At 37.7% G+C, this 13,636-nt stretch overlaps 1 protein-coding gene across 5 annotated transcripts in view; it reads left to right on the forward strand.

Moving 5' to 3' along the window:
- Nucleotides 1–13,636, forward strand: part of ZNF385B (zinc finger protein 385B) — a 368,556-nt gene that overhangs the window by 77,596 nt on the left and 277,324 nt on the right. For 4 of the 5 annotated variants that reach the window (XM_055308554.1, XM_055308553.1, XM_055308555.1 and 1 more), the window contains 2 exons: nt 1,883–2,034; nt 2,719–3,036. In XM_055308554.1, coding sequence (XP_055164529.1) covers nt 2,721–3,036 — 316 coding nt within the window. In that variant the 5' untranslated portion in view covers nt 1,883–2,034; nt 2,719–2,720. Of the gene's footprint in view, nt 1–1,882; nt 2,035–2,718; nt 3,037–13,636 lie in introns of those variants that run through there. The other variant, XM_055308560.1, reaches the window with a different exon arrangement.

Raw genomic sequence — 13,636 nt, forward strand, 5'->3', positions numbered from 1 at the left:
AATTAGCAATTTCCCAACAACTCAATGAAGGTTAGGATTTAGCCTACAGTATAATGCATAATGGATCTTTGCAACTGGGTGTATGGGTGTAAATAGGGAGTGCTTCCTGGCACACTGCATGCGTAGAATCAACTTCTGTCTTTTTAGTCATACCCTATGCTGTAACTTTTAGTCATACCCTGTGCTATAACTCATTTTCTGATTTTTTTTAAACATTCAACAGGTGAACGCTCCAAATATGGACTAGCCTGTGGTTGCCCTTTCCTTTTCATACAGCTCTCAGCCAACTTGGACCAACAGAACTGCTCAAACCAATGTCCTTCCATCTCTTGAGTTTTTCCCATAGGCAGGAATCCCTCACAAGCCATAATCCTTTCATTATCTTAATTCTTCATCCCTCATGGCACATCCCTCATGGCCACTTCATCCCTCATGCACACTCAGCCAATTCTTTCTCATGCTTACTCCTTTTCTCTTAGTTTTTACCCAATTATTCCATGTATATTATTCTCTTCTTTCTCTTATGAGAGTGTCTTTTTAGTTGAGAACCAAATGCATTGCCATAATCACACTGATAAGAATGTGTGAGATAATAGAAAATATATTTGGTCTCTGCCCCCAGTTTCTGGTACAGAGCTTTTTCTAAAACTCTTAAAATTTCCCAGTGATAGGGACATTAGGAACATCTTTTGTTCTGATATTTGGTCTTTGACCCCTGCTTCCTGACATGGGGCTCCTGAAAGCCTTGTAATTTCCTGAGTGATAGGAATATCTTTTTTCCTAATGAGGCAACTCTGGGTGGGCTCCTGAGTTGTTCTTGCATAAGGGCTGGCCACCAAGCTGTGTTTAGGAGCTTGGGCTTTTTGGCCCTACCCCTGACTCTTGAAGAGAGGCCGAAAATAGAATATATAATCAATCACGCCTACTTGATGAAACTTCCATAAAATCCCAAGAGAACAGGGTTCAGAGAGCTTCTAGGCTCTCAAACATGTGAGGTGCTGGGAGATGGTGTACCCGGAGAAGGCATGGAAGCTCCACGCCCCTTATATCAAGAGAAGCCCTGTGCATCTCTTACATTTGGATGTCCATCTGTATTCTTTATATATCTTTTTACAATAAGCTGGTAAATAATAAGTAAACTGTTTACCTGCATCCTATAGCTACCCTAGCAAATTAATCAAACCCAAGAAGGGGATTGTTGGGACCTTCACTATTTAGGGGGTTGGTCAGAAGCACAGGTGACAGTTTGGGCTTGCAAGATGTCTGAAGGGTGTGTGTGTGTGTGTGTGTGTGTGGTGGGGAGACAGTCTTGTGGGACTGAGCCCTTAACCAGTGGGATCTAATTCTATCTCTGGGTACATAGAGTCAGAATTGAGTTATGTTGAAGGACACCCAGAATTGCTTCTCTTGGGGGACAAAACCTCCATACATTTGGTGACCGAAGTAGCAGAAGTGAAGTGTTCTCTGTGACTAATAAAGTGACTTTCTTTAGAAATCCCTTTCTAAAAGGGAACACAATAGGGAAGAACTGGAGTTTTCTCTACATAGGAAGGAAAAATCTGAGTTTTTCTAATAAAGTATAAAAATCCTGGTAATAGTAGTATTAAATAAAATGAAAACAATTACATATGTTATAGTGGAACCGAGCAAAATAAAAAGCCAAGGCCATCTTCATCAAGTGAAGGTCCCTGATGTACTGAAAAGTCTCCTTTAAAATCCTCAGTTAAGTTATAATCTACCACTATACCCTTATGAACTAAATGAAAAAAAGTCAGCATTTAAAAATAAAATTACAAACAAAAATCTTAGTCTGCTCTACTCTTTTTCTATTTTTCAATTACTAGTTTACCATTTACTGTATTTCTTTTACTTTTTATTTCAGATGTTCTGGATTTCAACCTCATCAAAAATTAAATTGATATTTATGGGCTAATCTGGAAACCTGAATATAATTTGTTTCACTACAACTATAAGAAAATATGTTCAAATTCCCATTGGCTGACTTATAAAGGGGCTTTTGGAACACAACTTAATGTAAGTTGCAGACATACTGTGTTTTAATCTCTGTTGTTCACCTCCTCCCCAGGTTTAGGGCATTTGTCTGCTGGCAGGTGCACGTGTGTTATTTATACCTTTGTGTCTATACCTAGCCTTTTCCACGATGCTGGGTTCATAACATTTATTCTTCCCTTCAATAGGTATTTAAATACCTATTATGTAGAAAGTACAGTTCTAGACCTAAGGGACATCCAGAAATGAGGTTACCACCCTCACAGGGCTCATACTCTGTCAAAGAAACACAGAAACCAAATTGCACAAATACGTATGAAATGCAGAGGGTGATAGATGCTCTGAGGGAGGTCATATTGCACTGTGGGAGCATGCAGCCAGAGATCACCTTATCCCCGGGTCGGCCGGGCTGCCTGGAGAGGGTAGTACTCTGGTGAGATTTAGGGTCAGCAGGAGTTAGAAAGGGCAAAGGGATCCGGAGGTGGAGGGAGGGTGGGGGAGGATAGAGGAGGAAGTACTCCAGACAGAGGACATCTGTTCAAAGACCATATTTGCTCGATAAGATAGTTTTGATGACTTTTTCAAAGAGCATCCACTGAGTAGCTGGAAGACCTTTAGCCTGTCCCAAATCTCGAAAATTAATTGTAATCATACTAGAAAATCAGAGAGCATATATTTCACAAGCGCTTGCACTTTTTATTTTTTCAGGTATGAAGTACTCATTACGCCCTAATAACTACCCCGAAGATGGTATTATGAATATGGCAACTTTTCTACGGGGCTTTGAAGAAAAGGGGATAAAGAATGACAGGCCTGAGGACCAGCTGAGTAAAGAGAAAAAGAAAATTCTGTTCTCCTTCTGTGAGGTGTGCAACATTCAGCTGAACTCCGCCGCCCAGGCTCAAGTCCATTACAATGGCAAATCCCATCGCAAACGAGTCAAGCAGCTGAGTGATGGGCAGCCGCCACCTCCGGCTCAGGGCTCAGGGCAGCTGCTCGCCAGCCCCGGCACCACCACCAGCACAGGTAGGTGCAAGGGCCCGGGGCTCCATGAGCTGCTGGGAGAAATGCCACTGTTCTAGGAAATGAAGGATTTAGAATAAGATCTCTTTCACCATGAAGCTACCACCACATAACCTGTATTCTTCTCCCTACAGTTCATCCCAAGAGCTGTTTGTTACGTCTGTGTGTTGGTGTGTGTGCATGTATAAAAAATTCATGTGGATTATATTAGATGCAAACATCACACGCACAAAATTTGTGTATCGGATCATAGACTTGGTCCTGTATTCCCATAGTGTGGAAACATTTCCTAGTGTGTTTTGAAATGTGTTTAAAATAGATCAGTGACATCAGTGTTTTGTTCCGCCTCTCTGCAAAATTAGGCTTTCCTGAGTTTCCTTCATCTGCCTTCTATAGGGTGGTGTACTCCTTGATGGTATATAAAAAGCTACAGCTTTATTTATAACATCCCATGATGCAGGAAAGGAGCATTAGTCTTGAGTGTTAGACGTGTTATATTCTTTTGGGGAGTTGGCAGCAGCATGCCAGTGGTGTTCTAACAATAGGGGCAGGCAGTGCCAAAACCAACAAGGCTTACCTCTGCGCTCTGGCCCTATCGCAAGCACCTTCCTGCCTCCCCCTCTCACTTCTCACCCTGACCTGTGGGTGGGTAGAGGCAGAAGCTTAGGAGTTCTCACATTTCCCGCATCTGCCCTGAATCTGAGAAACAGTCTTTCAGATTCCTTATCCTTATCCTTAGGCAGCCCTTCCTACTCCACATTGCTGGCTGTTGGGTATCTTCACTAGGACGCAACTAAAGAAAATGTGGGACTTACCATGATAGGTGGTGAAGAGTTCTACAAGAAGTGGGCCTCCTACCCAGGTTTAGGGAGATCAAGATAAGCCTCCTTCTAACTGTGGTGGAAGAGTTCCAAATTCCACTCTAGCCGACTCTGGTGAGAAGGCTTCGCTGTGGAGTGTGATGGTGCAAAGCAACTATTCCCTGGAATTTCACTCGGTGCTGTTACAGAGTTTATGATTTTGTGAAGTTATGCCATGGTCCCTATATTAAGCTCCAGTGAACACTGTGTGTCCTGTAAAGAGATAATTTTTATATTTCAAGCTAAATCTAACTGCTTTTTACTCAGTGTGTGATTTAATTCCATTAAGTGATTTTCCCCAATCAATACTTAGCATGCTATGGAAGAATTTAAAGGAACATCAAGGATATAAGATACACATTTTATTATAATAGTGAATAATTACCTATCCATTTTGTCTTTATTATGATGATAATATAAATATTCACTGATGCATTAATGTATCTGTATTTACATAGTAAAATAGAGTTGGTGTTGGGTTAAAAACTGATTTATTGTCTTATATCAGAGAGCAAATAGTCCTGACTAAAGGTGTGAATTATGTCTGTTAGAATCCAAATATGTATGCCTAGATTGAGGTTAACCTGTGACTTCTAATTAGTGAGATTAGTAGCTAACATTAACTGACCGTATTTTATGGGCCATTTTCTGGTCCTTTCTGGGAATTTTCTCTTTTAGTCCTTTCATCAACCCTGAGGTAGGTACTATGATTATCCCTCATTTACAGACGAGAAATGGAGCACAGAAACATAATTTTTCGAGGTTATATGGCATGGAAATGGCAGATCTAGAATACCAACTATATTTAATTAATTAATAGTGAAGCCATTATTCTTTGTCACTGCTTTGCTACTATTTTCTGCTGTGCAGTAATACTCCGGTTGAATTCAGACCTGTGTGCTCTAATATACTTGTGGTCACAAATTGTTGCTATCATGGTGAACTATTTAACTTCAGTGGGTTTTGCAAATAGACATGTAAAGCTCCAAGTCATGAGTTTCTCCATGCTAATGAAATTAGTTTACATAAATCTAGCTAAGGCATACACAGAATATTATAGATATATTCTATAAGTAAAATATAGTTCATCACTTGGTCTAAGGCAATATTAGTATAGGGGAAAATGGGTACAAAATGAGTCAGCTTTTCAAGTTGTACATTAGGTATAAAGGACGACTTTTATGCACTGATAATTTGGTCAATTACCCATTGTCAGAATATGGATTTAAAATATAATGAGAGGGGGGATCTCTGGGTGGCTCAGTGGTTTAGCGCCTGCCTTGCCCAGGGCCTGATCCTGGGGTCCCGGGATCAAATCCCACATCAGGCTCCCTGCATGGAGCCTGCTTCTCCCTCCCTCTGTGTCTCTGCCTCTCTCTCTCTCTCTCATGAATAAATAAAATCTTAAAAAAAACATATGATGAGAGGAAGTCACTTAATCTCTGAAAGTGGTTAGCATTAATTTCCCCATCTGAAAAGAAAGTAGATATAACAGTGTCTTTTTCTCTTTGAAATAGAGATTAGACATAGATGTATGTAGAAAGATGATTATGACATGATTTATAATTCCAAAATATTAAGTAGATCCCAAATGTCCAATAAGAGAAAGGTTAAATACATTTAAAGTACATTTATAAGATGAATGATAGAAACTATAATCATTAAAAATTATATTTATGAAGAATCCCTAATGGCAGGGGAATCTGTCCATAATATCATGCTAAGTGAAGCAGCAGAAAGTAAAGTGGAACATACCTCAGTGCTATGTGTACAATGTGCATTTATCTACTGTTTAGTCTCAACTCACTGAGGAGCAAGACTGACATGGTTTTATTTTTTCCAGCCACTTTCTTCAGTTTTGATCTATCAAATGTCTGTTTCCTGCTGGGTAGCAGTTCCCTTAGCACTTTCTCAGCCCATAACTTTTCACTTTTGTCTATTCAGAGGGACTTTGATTTAAATGACTCAGCTCTATTTATAAAAACATCCATGTCAGAGCCAAATTAAGATTTGGCTAGATAGACCCTGGAGTGGAGGAGGGGATACAGTTCGCTCTCAGCTTCCACCGCTCCAGCCTGCCCTTCTGCCCATGGATGGATGGGGGGTAGAATGGCCTTACCTTACAGCCTTGGCAAGGTTGCAATGCTATTCTTGGTACGAGATTGCTATTCTGGTTGTCTTTGGGTCACAAGTGCTCCGGACAGAGCCTGTGGAGCTCTCCCCAAAATGTTCCATAGGCATTGGGAATCCCTGAGATTTAGCTGCATCTTCCAATTGACCCCCACTTTGTGGCAAAAGACTTCATTCCCCAACTGTTTGTGCCGTTATCTCCCACATTATGGCAGTCCTGACAAGATTGTGTGCTCTATTCTTGTCTATGTATTTATCAACTCTTAAGGCTTGAGGGAATGTACAGAATAAATCTGACAACTGGCATTTCTCTTACATGGAGCTGCTAAGGCACAGGTAGGCAGAAGCAGACGGGGGTGTGAGAGGCTCCTCCACATTTCTCTTGCCTGCCGAGGTAGCACAAGGGAGACTGGGAAGTCCATTGACAAAGTAGGCACTTCATCAAGGAACAAAATGCTAGTATTCCCTTTGTGCCCATTGCTTGGCTTTATGGAGTGTTATGGGCTGAATTGTACCACCACCCCCTGTGAAGAAGATATATTGGAATCCTAATCCTCAGTACTTCAGAATGTAACTCTATTTGTAGATAGAGTCTTTGCAGGTAAATTAAGTTAAAATGAGTCATTAGGGTTAGGTAGACTCCAATTCAATATGACTTATAAAAAGGGAAAATTTAGTCATACAGACAGAAAAGAAAAGAAAAGATGATGTAAAGACACACAGGAAGAAGACAGCCATCTCCAAACCAAGGAGAGAGGTTTGGAACCAATCCTTCTCTCAGAGTCCCCAGAAGGAACCAATGCTGCCACACCTTGATCTTGGACTGCCAACCTCCAGAACTGTGACTGATACATCTTTACCTAGTTATGGTGCTTTTGTTACAGCAGTGCTGACTGATACACAGAGGAAAATGGTATCCCATCTTCCCCGTAAAGGAGAAGAGTTGTGGTAGTAAAGGTAACCTTCCCAAGAACTGTCAGTTTCAGAGGTAACTTTCCTTCTTCTCTGTCAGCCTTCTTATAGTGTAAGGATTGGCAAGGATGGGAGTAGATTCCACAGGGTGGTGGTTGAGACTTAAGAACCACTGGCAGTTCTTTCACTAAGTTTAGAATTCAAAACCTTTAAATCTCAGCTTCTGGTAGAACAGGAGGACCCTTTTGTTCTAAAATTCATCCAAACAAACTCACAGGGCACCTGGGTGGCTCAGTTGATCAAACATCTACCTTCTGCTCAGGTCATGATCCCAGGGTCCTAGAATCAAGCCTCACATCAGGCTCCCTCCTTAACAGGGAGCCTGCTTCTCCCTCTCCCTCTGTCTACTGCTCTGGCTACCTGTGCTCGCTCTCTTTCTCTCTCTCTCTCTCTCTCTCTCTCTCTCTCTCTTTCTGTCAAATAAATAAATAAAATCTTTTAAAAATAGTAATAAAAAATTTAAATGGCATGAGTTTCTGTATTAATATGGTAAAATAGACTTCAGAACAAAGAATATTACCAAAGACAAAAACATCATGTTATGACAAAAAGTCCAATCCACCAGGAATACATAATGATTCTAAGTGTTCATGTATCAATTACAATTGAAGACTTCAGCATTTCTGTCTCAGTAACTGATAGAATTACTAGACCAAAAACTCATCAAAGATATAGAAGATCTAAACAATATAGTAAGCCAACAGGTTTTGACTACTTTATTTAGAACTCCACCCAACAACAGTAGAACATATATATTTTTCAAGTGCCCATGGAACACTGAAAGGCCATATTCCAGGCCACAAGACAAACCATAACACATTTAAAGGAATTATAATCATACACAATATGGTTACAGTATGTCTCTGACCGTAGTGAGGTTAAACTAGAAATCAATAAGAGAAAACCTACAGGAAAATAACATATCTCTTAAATAACTCATGAATCAAAGAATAAAGCTCAAAGGAAAGAAAACATACATAAAACTAGATGAAAATCGGAAACAATATATTAAAACATGTGGAATGTAACTAAAACAGTACTGAGAAGAAAATTTATATCACTAGATGTCTATATGTGAAATGAGAAAAGGTCTCCAATAAATAAGTCTATGCACTAAGAAACTGAAAAGAGAAAAAATAAGCCCAAACCAAGCAGAAGGAAGAAAATTAAAAAGTTCAAGTACAGAAATATCTGAAGTTGAAAATAGGAAAACAATAGAAAAAAAAAAAACAATGAAACAAAAAACTGGTTCTTTGAGGAAAAAAAATCAATGAAATTTAGAAGCCTGTAACAAAACTGACAAAGATTAAAAAGAAAGATGACACAAATGATATAGAATTGATATTACTATAGAATTGCCACAATTAAAAATATAATAAGCAAATACTGTAAACTTATATTCAGAAATTTGATACCTTAGAAGAATGCATAATAAAGCTCCCCCAAAAGAAATTTCTAGATCCACAGGATTTTACTAGAGAATTGTACCAAGCATTCAAAGAACAACAATTTTATACATTTCTTCTAGAAAATAGAAGAGGAAGAAATACTCAACTTACTTTATGAGGTTATTATTATCCTGCTACCAAAATCACAAGACAATTTATAAAAAAGCTACAAATTAATCTCACATGAACTTAGACTTTAAAAATTTCAGTAAAATATAGACAAATTGAATCCAGTAATGTATAAAAAGAGTTTTATACCATGACCAAATTGGTTCAACATTAAAAATCAATAATATAAAACATCAACAGCTAAAGAAGAAAAATTATGTGATCATATCAATTGATGAAGTAAAAGAATTTGAGAAAACTCAACACTCATTTATGATAAAACTCTCAACGAGCTGGGAATAGAGGGAAATTACCTCAATTTAATAAAAGCACTACAAAAAGCCTGCAGTTAACATTATTCTAAATGGTGAAAGACTGAATGCTTAACCCTAAGATCAAGAGCTTGCCAACAAATTGGATAGCTTGGAAGAAATGGATGAATTCCTAGAAATATATAACTTCCTAAAATTGAATCGGAAAGAAATAAAATTTGAACAGACCAATTACCATCAATGAAATTGAATCAGTAATCAAAACCACCCAACAAACAAAGGTCCAGGACCAGATGGTTTCACAGGTGAGTTCCACCAAACATTGAAAGAAGAGTTAATACCTATTTTTCTCAAACTATTCAGAAAAGTAGAGGAGGAAGGAAAAGTTCTAAATTCATTCTATGAGATATGCACTGCCCTAATATCAAAACCAAATAAAGACACCACAAAGAAAGTTACAGGCTAATATCTCAATGAACATAGATGCAAAAATCCTCAACAAAATTTTAACAAACGAAATCCAACAACAACAAAAAAAATCACTCACCATGATCAAGTGAGATTTATTCCTGGGTTGCAAGAGTGATTCAATAGTCACAAATCAATCAATATGATACATCACATCAATAAAAGAAGGGATAAAAAACCTTATATGATCATTTCAATGGATGGAGAAAAAGCATTTTGCAATGTGCAGGATCCATTCATAATAAAAACCTTCAACAAAGTCAGTTTAGAGGGAACATACCTTAACATAATAAAGGCCATATATGAGGGTGCCTAGGTGGCTCAGTCTGTTAAGCATCTGCCTTAGGTTCAGGTCACAATCTCAGGGTCCTGGGAGCAAGCCCCACTTTGGGCTCCCTATTCAGCAGGGAGTCTGCTTCACCCTCTCCCTCTGCCCCTCCCCTCTGCTCATTCTCTTTCTCTCAAATAAATAAATAAAATCTTTTTAAAAAAATAAAAGCCATTATATGAAAAATGCTCAGCTCTATCATATTCAATTGGGAAAAACCAAGAACTTTTGTCCTAAAACTCAGGGAGAAGACAAGGATATCCCCCTTACCCCTTTTATTCCATGTAGTACTGGAAGTCCTAGCCACAGCAATCAGAAAAGCAAAAGAAATAAAGCTATCCAAATTAGTGAGGAAAAAGCATAACTTTTCACTGTTGGTAGATGATGATGCTCTATGTAGAAAACCCTGAAGAGGGACGCCTGGATGGCTCAGTGTTTGAGCATCTGCCTTCGGCTCAGGGTGTGATCTCAGAATACCTGGATCGAGTCCCACATAGGACTCCCTCCATGGAGCCTGCTTCTCCCTCTGCCTGTATCTCTGCCTCTCTCTCTCTCTGTCTCTCATGAATAAATAAATAAAATCTTAAAAAAAAAAGAAAACCCTGAAGACTCCACCAAAAAACTGCTAGAACTAATAGATCAATTCAGGAAGGTCACTGAATACAAAATCAATGTAGAGAAATACCTTACATTTTTGTACACTAATAATGAAGCAACAGAAAAAATTAGGAAAGCTGTTCCATTTACAATTGCACAAAGAATAATAAAATACCCAGGAATAAACTTAACCAAGGAGGTGAAAGGCCTATACTCTGAAAACTATAAAACACTGAAGAAAAAATTCAAGAAAAGCAAACAAATGGAAAGATATTACATGCTTAATTAAACACCAATAAAAAATAAATTTATTATTAAAAAAATAAAAAAACACATATTGCTAACACATCTTGCAGAAAACTGCAAAGCCTGTATACCTTGGTAACAATGGTAGGCACATTGGTGGATTCAGGAATCCTAAGTGTTATCATAATAAATTAAGATCCCCCCCCCAAAAAAAGATATTACATGCTTATAGATAGGAAGAGCAAATATTGTTAAAATGTCCTTGCCGGGGGGTGCCTGGGTGGCTCAGTGGTTGAGCCTCTGCCTTTGGCTCAGGTCATGATCCTGGGGTCCTGGGTTTGATTCCCATATCAGGCTCCCCACAGGGAGCCTGCTTGTCCCGCTGCCTATGTCTCTGTCTCTCTCTGTGTCTCTCATGAATAAATAAAATCAATCAATAGATAAATAAAATCTCCATACTGTCCAAAGCAGTCTACAAATTAAATGCATTGAAAATGTATGAAAATACCAACATTTTTCACAGAACTAGAACAAATAATCCTAAAATTTGTATGGAACTGCAAAAGATCCCAGGTAGCCAACACAATCTTGAAAAAAGAAAAAAAAAGCTGAAGATATCACAGTCTCAGAGTTCAGATTACACTCAAAGATATAGTAATCACAACAGTATTGTACTGGCATAAAAACAAACACATAGATCAATGGAACAGGATAGAAAGCCCAGAAACAAACTCATGATTATATGGTCAATTAGTCTTCTACAAAAGAGGCAAGAATATGCAATGGGAAAAAGATAGTACCTTTAGCAAATGGTGTTGGGAAAACTGGACAGCAACATGCTAAAGACTGAAATTGGACCACTCTCTTACACCATACACAAAAATAAACTCAAGATGGATTAATGATGTAAATTGAGGCCTGAAACCATTAAAATCCTAGAAAAGAGCAAAGGCCATAATGTACCTGACAGCAGCTATAGCAACAGTTTTCTAGATATGTCTCCTAAGGCAAGGGAAATAAAAGCAAAAATAAACTATTGGGAGTACATCAAAATATAAAAAGCTCTGCACAGTGAGGAGACAATCAACAAAACTAAAAAACAACATACTGAATGGGAGAAGATATTTGCAAATGACATCTCCAATATAGGGTTAGTATCCAAAATATATAAAGAACTTATACAACTCAACACCCAAAAAACAACCCAATTAAAAAGTGGGTGGAAGACATGAACATACATTTCTCCAAAGAAGACGTCCAGATGGCCGACAGGCACATGTAAAGATGCTCAACATCACTCATCATCAGGGAAATGCAAATCAAAACTACAATGAGATTTCGCCCTGTACCTGTCACAATGGCTAAAATCAAAACCACAGGAAACCACAAATGTTTGTGAAGATATGGATGAGAAAAGAACCCTCTTGAACTATTGGTGGGAATGCAAACTGGTACAGCCACAGTGGAAAACAGTATCTCCATACTGTGCCTCAAAAAAGTTAAAAGTAGAACTCCCCTATGATCCAGTAATCTCACAACAATGTATTTACCCAAATAATACAAAAACACTAATTTGAAAGGATATATGCGCCCCTATGTTTATTGTAGAATTATTTACAATAGCCTAATTAGGGAAACAGCCCAAGTGTCCATTGATAGATGAATGACTAAAGAAGATGTGATATATACATATGTATATATACACCGACACACAATGGAGTATTATTCAGCCATAAAAAGAATGACATATTGCCATTTGCAACAACGTGGATGGAGCTAGAGAGAATAATGCTAAAGTAAAATAAGTCAGAAAAAGGCAAGTACCATAAGATTTCATTCATAGGTGAAATTTAAGAGACAGAGGAACAAAGGAAAAAAGACACACAAACCAATAAACAGACTCTTTACTATAGAGAACAAACTGATGGTTACCAGAAGTGAGTTGGGTAAAGTGATGGGTGAAATAGGCTGATGGGGATTAAAGAGTATATTTGTCTCGATGAGCACTGAACAATGGATAGAACTGTTGAATCAGTATATTGTACACCTGAAACGAATATAACACTGTGTGCTAACTATACTAAACTTAAAATTTAAATTTTTTATTATTAAATTCTTTAATCCAATATATTTTTTATTCCTTTTACAAAATTGTCTAACCAGTATTCCTTTAAAAATTTAAATGCAAGCGATATAAATAATAAAGAAAAAAATCAGTTAACATTTGAATTTCCCAGATGTGTAAACCTTAGTTACAATTATTTAGTAAGATTTTCCTAATATAAAAAAATATAATTTAAAAAGAGCAATATAAGGGTGCCCATTCTCATCTCTCTTACTCAACATCGTACTGGAAATTCTCGTCACCATGATAAGGCAGGAATAAGTAAATGAAAGGCATACAAACTGGAAAGAAGACTATCTCACTTCACAGATGACATGATATTCTATCTATCAATCCCAAAGAATCTATGAAAGAATTCCATTTACAGATGGTAGAGAATATTTGTAAACCACATATTTAACATAGGAAGTAGTATCTAGAACACATAAAGAGCTCTCAAAACTCAACAGTAGAAAAAAGATCAAACAATCCAATTATGAAATAGGTAAAAGATTGGAAGACAAATTTCACTGAAGTGGTACACAGATGACCACAAATGCATGAAAAGATTTTCAGCATCATTAATCATCAGGGAAATTAAATATAAAATCACAATGAGATTTTGCTATATATCTGTCAGAATGGCTAACGTAAGAAATAGTGACAATACCAAATGTTGGCAAGGGTGGAGAGTAAACGGGTCACTTACACATTGCTAATGGAAATACAAAACGGTATACCCACTCGAGAAAATAGTTGGGAAGTTTCCCATAAAACTAGACCTACACTGACCATTCAACCCAGCAATTGTACTCTTGGAGACTTATTCCGGAGAAATGAAAATGTATGTTCCCACAACAACCTGTATATAAATGCTTCGAGTAGCATTATTTGTAATAGCCAAAAACTATAAACAATTCTGTAGTAGTTTCCTGAGGCTTCTGTAACAAATTACCACAAACTTGGTGGTCTAAAACAATAGAAATTTATTTTTCTTAAAGTTTTGGGGTCTCAATTGTTGAACGATTGTGATATGTACAACAACCTGGATGAATCTCTAGGGAATTATG

This window comes from Nyctereutes procyonoides, unplaced genomic scaffold, assembly GCF_905146905.1.
Source record: "Nyctereutes procyonoides isolate TBG_1078 unplaced genomic scaffold, NYPRO_anot_genome, whole genome shotgun sequence".
In the NCBI taxonomy this organism is placed as follows: Eukaryota; Metazoa; Chordata; class Mammalia; order Carnivora; family Canidae; genus Nyctereutes; species Nyctereutes procyonoides.